The 7,329-nt window shown below is 46.8% G+C and overlaps 2 protein-coding genes across 2 annotated transcripts in view; both read right to left on the bottom strand.

The window, feature by feature from the left end:
• The window catches only part of LOC108251280 (tetraspanin-7), an 8,185-nt gene extending 6,166 nt beyond the window's left edge, over positions 1-2,019 (bottom strand). The window contains exon 1 of the mRNA XM_017441525.3: positions 1,595-2,019. Coding sequence (XP_017297014.1) covers positions 1,595-1,678 — 84 coding nt within the window. The 5' untranslated portion in view covers positions 1,679-2,019. The remainder of the gene's footprint in view (positions 1-1,594) is intronic.
• Positions 2,020-2,542: 523 nt separating this feature from the next.
• Positions 2,543-7,329, bottom strand: part of xdh (xanthine dehydrogenase) — a gene marked incomplete in the record, with an annotated part of 15,635 nt that continues 10,848 nt past the window's right edge. Inside the window, 18 exon segments of the mRNA XM_037974464.1 lie at positions 2,543-2,820; positions 2,907-3,074; positions 3,143-3,331; positions 3,775-3,840; positions 3,988-4,102; positions 4,174-4,226; positions 4,330-4,533; positions 4,668-4,763; positions 4,841-4,922; positions 5,201-5,346; positions 5,420-5,611; positions 5,687-5,773; positions 5,857-5,944; positions 6,019-6,152; positions 6,467-6,588; positions 6,662-6,758; positions 6,853-6,972; positions 7,048-7,171. Coding sequence (XP_037830392.1) covers positions 2,770-2,820; positions 2,907-3,074; positions 3,143-3,331; positions 3,775-3,840; positions 3,988-4,102; positions 4,174-4,226; positions 4,330-4,533; positions 4,668-4,763; positions 4,841-4,922; positions 5,201-5,346; positions 5,420-5,611; positions 5,687-5,773; positions 5,857-5,944; positions 6,019-6,152; positions 6,467-6,588; positions 6,662-6,758; positions 6,853-6,972; positions 7,048-7,171 — 2,134 coding nt within the window.

Raw genomic sequence — 7,329 nt, 5'->3', positions numbered from 1 at the left:
CAGGTAAACAACTGTACAGGTAAACAACGTTACAGGTAAACAACTGTACAGGTAAACAACGATACAGGTAAACAACATTACAGGTAAAGAACCGTACAGGTAAACAACGTTACAGGTAAACAACTGTACAGGTAAAAAACGTTACAGGTAAACAACGTTATAGGTAAACAACAGTACAGGTAAACCACCGTACAGGTAAACAACTGTACAGGTAAAGAACCGTACAGGTAAACCACCGTACAGGTAAACAACTGTACAGGTAAAAAGCGTTACAGGTAAACAACTGTACAGGTAAAGAACCGTACAGGTAAACCACCGTACAGGTAAACAACTGTACAGGTAAACAACGTTACAGGTAAACAACTGTACAGGTAAACAACTGTACAGGTAAACATCGATACAGGTAAACAACATTACAGGTAAAGAACCGTACAGGTAAACCACCGTACAGGTAAACAACCGTACAGGTAAACAACGTTACAGGTAAACAACGTTACAGGTAAACAACTGTACAGGTAAACAACGATACAGGTAAACAACATTACAGGTAAAGAACCGTACAGGTAAACCACCGTACAGATAAACAACTGTATAGGTAAACAACCGTACAGGTAAACAACGTTACAGGTAAACAACGTTACAGGTAAACAACCGTACAGGTAAACCACCGTACAGGTAAACAACTGTATAGGTAAACAACCATACAGGTAAACAACGTTACAGGTAAACAACCGTACAGGTAAACCACCGTTCAGGTAAACAAGCATATAGGTAAACAACACCTGTACGGTTGTTGTTTGATAACAATCACAGGCTCACTAAAAGCCAAAAGTAGCAAAGCTGTAGCTAAAATGTAAAGTTAGCATAACCAAAGCTAAAATGAAGGTAAAAGCTATAATTACCAAAGCTGTAGCTAACAGCTAAAAGTAGCAAAAGGCTAGCTAAAAGCTAAAAGTAGCTTAAAAAGACAGAAACAGCTGAGGAAGCAGCTGTAGCAGGTTTCAAAGAGAAGAAGACGAGGAGGAGGAGGAGGAGGAGGAGGAGGAGAGAAGTAGGAAGAGAAGAGGAGAAGAGGAGGAGAAGAGGAGGAGGAGGAGGAGAGAAGTAGGAAGAGAAGAGGAGAAGAGGAGGAGAAGAGGAGGAGGAGGAGGAGAGGAGAAGGAGGAGGAGGAGAGGAGAACAGGAGAAGAGAGGAGGAGAGGAGCAGAGGAGGAGAAGAGGAGAGGAGGAGAGACGAAGAGGAGGAGACATCTCTGTGTGTTTCTGTGGAGAAAAGTGAAGTGAAATCTTTTAAAAAGTATAAAAGTTTCTCTGAGACCCATCAGTGAAACAGGATCCAGTTCAGACCAGAACCAGAACCAGAAGCAGGACCAGAAGCAGAACATGCGGTCTGTTCTGATCACTTCCAGTGTTTAATGTTCTTCATCATGTTGGTGTGAGCGCTGCAGCCTCCTCCTCCTCCTCCTCATTCCTCAGGCTCCAGATAAATACCAACTCTTTACACGGCTCAGCCTCAGCTTCAGTTAAAGCAACAATAAACCCTAACTCTCACTCAGCAGGAGAACGTGTTCTGGTTCCTGTCCGTAGAACTCACCCAGAAGACGAAGGAGTAAATCAGCAGCAGCGTCTTCACACAGAAGATCACCGGTTTAGTTTCCATCCTCCTGGGAGCCATCATCCAGCCGACTCAAACTGGGCTCCTTCCTCCTCTTCCTCTGTCTTTGTACCAGCTGAGGAAGACTTCTGAGGGACAAACTGCGCCCTCTGCTGCTCGAACACGGAACTGCACTTCTAACACTTTCAGGCCCAGTAAAGAGAAGTTTTAATGACATTTACCCAGGATTAAATGATCAGTTCAGAAAATATAACTAATATTAATTTAAACTGCAGAGAAAATGTATGAAATAGTTTAATTTGATCTCCACTCTGACAGCTACCTGCAGGTATTTAAACTCTGCTGCTGAAACAGGACTAAAATATAGTTTTAAATCTTCAGTAAAGTGATTCTAAATGTTGTGAATGTCCAGTAAAAGCTGTCCCCTTCCTCAGACTGACTCCAGATCAGTTAAAGTGTCTGAAGTACCCACCATGTGAGAGTATTTCCAGTAAGCGTGGTCAGTGTGGTGGGGGGTGTCACCTCTGTGTAAATTGTGTGGTCAGAGTGTGAAGTATGCCGCTCACATGTTGGTCTGCTGACAAACCTTCACTTCAGACAAACATTTCAATTCATTTATTCTGAGAAAAATCTGCAGAAACTGACCGACAACAGCCCCAGTTCTGAAAAAGTTCATAAAAACTGAATATAATGATCTGTAGATCTGATAAACCCACACTTTACTCACAGTGGATGAAAGGAAACAAATCAAATGTTAAAACGAAGGAATTGGACCATTTTTAGGAACAAAAATCAGGTCATCTTAAATTTGATGGCAGCAAAACATTGATTTAAATAATGCTCATCTTTCATTTAACAGCTGGAAATATGACCTGGAACTCTTTGATGGATTCATTCTGTGTTTAAAGAATCAGACTGAGGAGAAACTCAAGCTTTGAACAGTTTTATTTCATTCAATCAGTTGCAGTAGATGTTTAAGTGGAGAGCAGCAGCAGAATGATTAGATTATAACACAGCAGATTGATTCTTCACAGAACCAATCAGGAATGAGCTTTAACATCAGCTGATCCGGAGCCAAACAGCAGATCTTCATCAGTCACCAGAGGAGGAACAAGGAGAAACTTGTGTTGGTCATCAGTTAGTCTCTGTCTCCTCTACACCTGGACCGACCAGGGCCTGAAGGTTCCTGCCTCTGCAGGAGGACACTGAACCAAAAACAGCAGAAAGACTCAGAATAAAACAACATCGAAGACCAAGACCAGCAAATACTACAGATCTGAGGCTCTGGTACCAGTTTGGTGAAGCGGTCGCTGCAGGCGTTGCGGATCCTCTCGGTGGAGGCGGGGCTGTCCAGCCTAAACGGTCCCGTGAGGCCCGACTCTTCCCGGGCGGCACTGATGGCGTCTTTGATGGCGTAGAAAATGGACGCCGCCAGGAAGAGAGGAGGCTCGCCCACCGCCTGGTGAACACAGTGATGTAAATCAAGTGTTTCTATGCAGGAGAGGGCTGGTGTCAGCGCGGCGTTACCTTGGAGGCAAAGATGGCCTTATCGTTGGGAGCATCCCGGAGCAACGACACGCTGAGCTCCGTGGGAATGTCGCCGAAGGCTGGGATCTTATAGGAGCCTGGTCCCCGAGTGAGGAGGACTCCCTGAGGGGAATACTGGAGCTCCTCCAGGGTGAAGAGACCCAGACCCTGCATGAAGCCCCCCTCAACCTGCATCCAGAGGAGACCAAACCCACAAACGTCACTGAGATAACTCCAAACTGACTAAAAGATCACTACAAATCAACAAATGAAAATCAGTCATTGCTTCTGAAGTTTGTTCAGCAGAAGTTAAATAAAACAAACACAGATGTTCAGCAGGATTTAGATCAGGGCTCAGAAGGCCTTTAGAACGGACCGGTTTTTGGTGTTTTGGGTCGTGATCCTGTGGGACCCATGAGCTGAGACTGAGACCGAGCTTTCTGACTCTGAGCAGCACATCTGGCTCCTGAAAGCCTTGATAGTCTTCAGGTTTCACAGATCCTGATCCAGTTCCAAACAGCTGCAGTTTCAAGTTATTTCAGGGACCTTTGTGGGATTTTCTTTCTTTCTTAACAGAGAAGAAACTAAACCTGAGGGGGCGCTGAAGGACAACCTAAGAGTTCCTGACTCACCTGTCCGATGTCGATGGCCGGGTTCAGGCTCCGACCTACGTCCATCACTATAGTGGTGCTCAGGTTCTGTAACAGACGAGAACTGCTTCACCTCACTAACCTGGTACTGTATACACCAACAGGCCTGATACACATCCTCATGGAAACCATTTGAGGATTATTTCTCAGATTTTCTCTGTTTTAGCTGCAGCTGTGACCTTGTTCTGAGCAGACCTTGTGAGCTCCGGTCAGACAGTCGATCTCCACCTCCGAACAGGCCACTCCGTAGCTGTAGTAGTGAAACAGTCGGCCTGAGTTCGTCTCAAAGTCGTAACCCAGATCTGGAGTCCTGACGAGGCAAAAGTAAAACTGTAAAGCTGCGTCTGTAAAAGGAAGGCAGTGATCAGGAAATGGACTCACCTGTAAAACCCGTTTGCACTGAGGCTGACCCTGTCGAAGTACGCAGCCTTCACCTAATCACACAGACAGAAACCTTCAGAGCGCTAAATCAGGATTTAAAGAAACAACAACAATAGCCTCCACACATCAGTAACTAATCCCCACAGTCCTGCTCACCCAGTCCTCCCATGATCCTTTGGGGTTCTGGGCCTTGAATGGTTCCAGGCGTTTCTGCAGGATCTCGCAGGCGTTCTGCACGGCGGCTCCGTTGAGGTCGGAGGAGACGGAGGCAGCGGTGGGGCTCGTGTTGATCACCGTGTTGGTGCTGGTCTCTGAGATGTGGATCTTTGAGCAGGGGACACCCAGAACCCGGCTGGCAACCTGGAGACACAGATCAGAGTCAACATGTTTGCAGATGATCCTGCTGTTTGACTTTGGGTTTGTTTTCATGAGTAAAAAATCTACAAACTGTGTTCCTCTGCATGGAGCATTATATTTTTTACTCAGTCCTGTACCTGGACCATCTTGGTGTGGAGTCCCTGTCCCATCTCAGTCCCTCCATGATTCAACAACACAGAACCGTCTCTGTAGACATGAACCAGAGCTCCGGCCTGAAGACAAATACTTACAATCAAATTCTCTGAAAGAGACTGTTTCCTCCAGCAGTTTCAGTCATTCAGGATCAGACCTGGTTCAGGAAGTTGACTGTAAAGCTGATGCCAAACTTGGTGGGCACCACGGCGAGTCCTCGTTTGGTCCATCGGTTCTGTCTGAGGAGAAGACAGCACCTATCAAAATCTTTTCTTTCTGGGCTTTTCATGTCATACAAACAAACCCCACAGAGCTGTAAAGACCTTTGGAGGAACAGATCTCTTCTTTGGTTCACATCAGTTAACCAGCAGATAAAGTTCTTTGCCTTTAAATAAAGTCAAATCTAAAACATGACTGAACTTTCAGCTTTTTGTCCCACCAATAAAGCTTTCCACTGACCCCAGAGTCAGCTTGTCTGCAGACCAGACTGCTGTGTTCAAAACCATTTATATTTTACCTGTTATACAGCTGAGCAGCAGCTCTTCGTTGCTCGTATCCGGAGCGCGACAGACATTCGTCCCAGCAGCGGTCCAATGTGAGCCCATGCAGGATCTGGTTGTATGGCGTTGACTCTCCCTCCAGGTACAGGTTGAACCGACGTACCTGCAGGGAGACAGAGACACTGATGGGATGCTGTCCATCCACCAGCTAATCACAGGTTGACACACTCACACACCTCCTCGGCTGAGCGGCCCAGACTGTGAGCCACGTCGGTGATCCAGCTCTCGGCGACCATCATGCCTTGGGGTCCTCCAAAGCCTCTGAAGGCGGTGTTGGTCGGCAGGTTGGTGCGACACATGAATCCCTGGCCGCGGATGTTTGGGACTCTGTATGAGTTCTCCATGTGAAACAGAGCCCGCTCCATGATCTACACAGAGATGAGAGTGTATCGTCAGCGTAAAGTGTGATGTCATGAAGATCTGTGGTTGTAGATGACACTAACTGCTTGAGACAGGTCCAAGGAGTTTCCAGCGTTACTGTAGAAGGACACGTCCAGAGCGACCACCTTACCACTGTTCAGAAACCCGACCTGCAGCAAGAGGACATGAAGGACTGAATGGAACCTGTCCAGAAATACAGGTGACGCTCCAGACCAGGGTGCCCCCCTCCCACCTTGTATTTTCCATAAAATGGGTGTCGTCCTCCTGTAATCAGCATGTCCTCGTCTCTGTCCAGCATACACCTGACAGGTCTCTTCAGCCTGAAACACAGAAACTTCTTCTTATCAGTGCACGTTAAAGGGTTGGAGTTTTAAAACCGAACAGATACACCTACTTGTTTGCTGCCAAGGCAACGACAGGGGACAACACGATGGTCCGGCTTTCTTTTCCTCCAAAGCCTCCGCCCAGCCTCTTCACCCGGATCAGCACCTTGTTAGCAGAGACGCCCAGAGCCTTCGCCACAAAAGCCTGAAGCAGAGACAGACAGACAGACAAGGGTCCTGGGATTAAATGTGGCTGTTCTCAGTACAGAATATGAAGGTATGTCATTTTTCATGTTAGTTTTTCTTTTGTTTGGCTGATGATTGTGTTTTCTGTCAAAACACAGCGTGGTGTTAAGTGCTAAAATTTCTTTTTGAAGTGAAATGACCTGAATTTTAAGGACTGGTCATTTTACTTTTAGCGTCTCACCTACAGGCCTTTGGAGGATTTTTGAGAATAGTTACCTGCAGTCCAGACTTTCCTCACATGCTCTTTAAATGGCAGGTGTCAGATGATGTTACCTGAGAATCAGAAGGCGCCTGAGTGGAAACAAACAGCTCCATCTCGTCGTCTTCCCGAGGAACAGCCAAAGTGACGTGTGTCTCCAGGTAGAAGTGCTCCTGACCTCCGATATGAATCTTACCTGAGAGACGATCAGTTATCAACACCTGACCAACAGGAGATGGTCACAGGTAGACACACAGAGACAGCCCTACCCTCCAGGATGTGCTCGGCCTGTTTAAACCCCGCCTCCAGGTCTCCATTTTGGATGGTTCTGATTGGTTCATAAAAGGACCGGGCAGCAATGGCCTCCTGTCAGTCAAATGAACAACATATATTACTGCAGAGAAATCTGATTAAGGAAGCTGAGCTCTGATTCGTCCACAGCAGTCCAGGTGTGTATCACCTGGATGGTGATGACAGGCTGCAGCTCTTCATACTGGATCTTCACAGCTTTTGCAGCTCGCTGAGCGTGGATCTGAGTGTCGGCCACCACGGCGCCGATAATGTGACCCACACAGGTCACCTGCCCAGCAAACAGACACGTCATCAGCCTGAAGTCCACAGAGCCCTCTGACTGGTCGAATCAACAGAAACACACCTGGCCGTCAGCAAAGACAGTCTCATCTTGTCTCATTCCGGTTACGTTACTCCCAGGAACGTCATCCGCAAACAGGAAGCTGACGACACCAGGAAACCCTTCAGCTGCCGATACGTCTACAGAGCTGCAACAAACACGTGTACAGGTGTGTTATATGGTGCAGGTGTGTTATATGGTACAGGTGTGTCATATGGTACAGGTGTGTCATATGGTGCAGGTGTGTTATATGGTACAGGTGTGTCATATGGTACAGGTGTGTTATATGATACAGGTGTGTCATAT

The sequence above is a fragment of the Kryptolebias marmoratus genome, unplaced genomic scaffold, assembly GCF_001649575.2.
Source record: "Kryptolebias marmoratus isolate JLee-2015 unplaced genomic scaffold, ASM164957v2 Scaffold67, whole genome shotgun sequence".
NCBI classification, from domain to species: domain Eukaryota; kingdom Metazoa; phylum Chordata; class Actinopteri; order Cyprinodontiformes; family Rivulidae; genus Kryptolebias; species Kryptolebias marmoratus.
The sequence above is the reverse complement of the archived record's forward strand: the minus strand, read 5'-3'. Positions and strand labels throughout refer to the sequence as shown.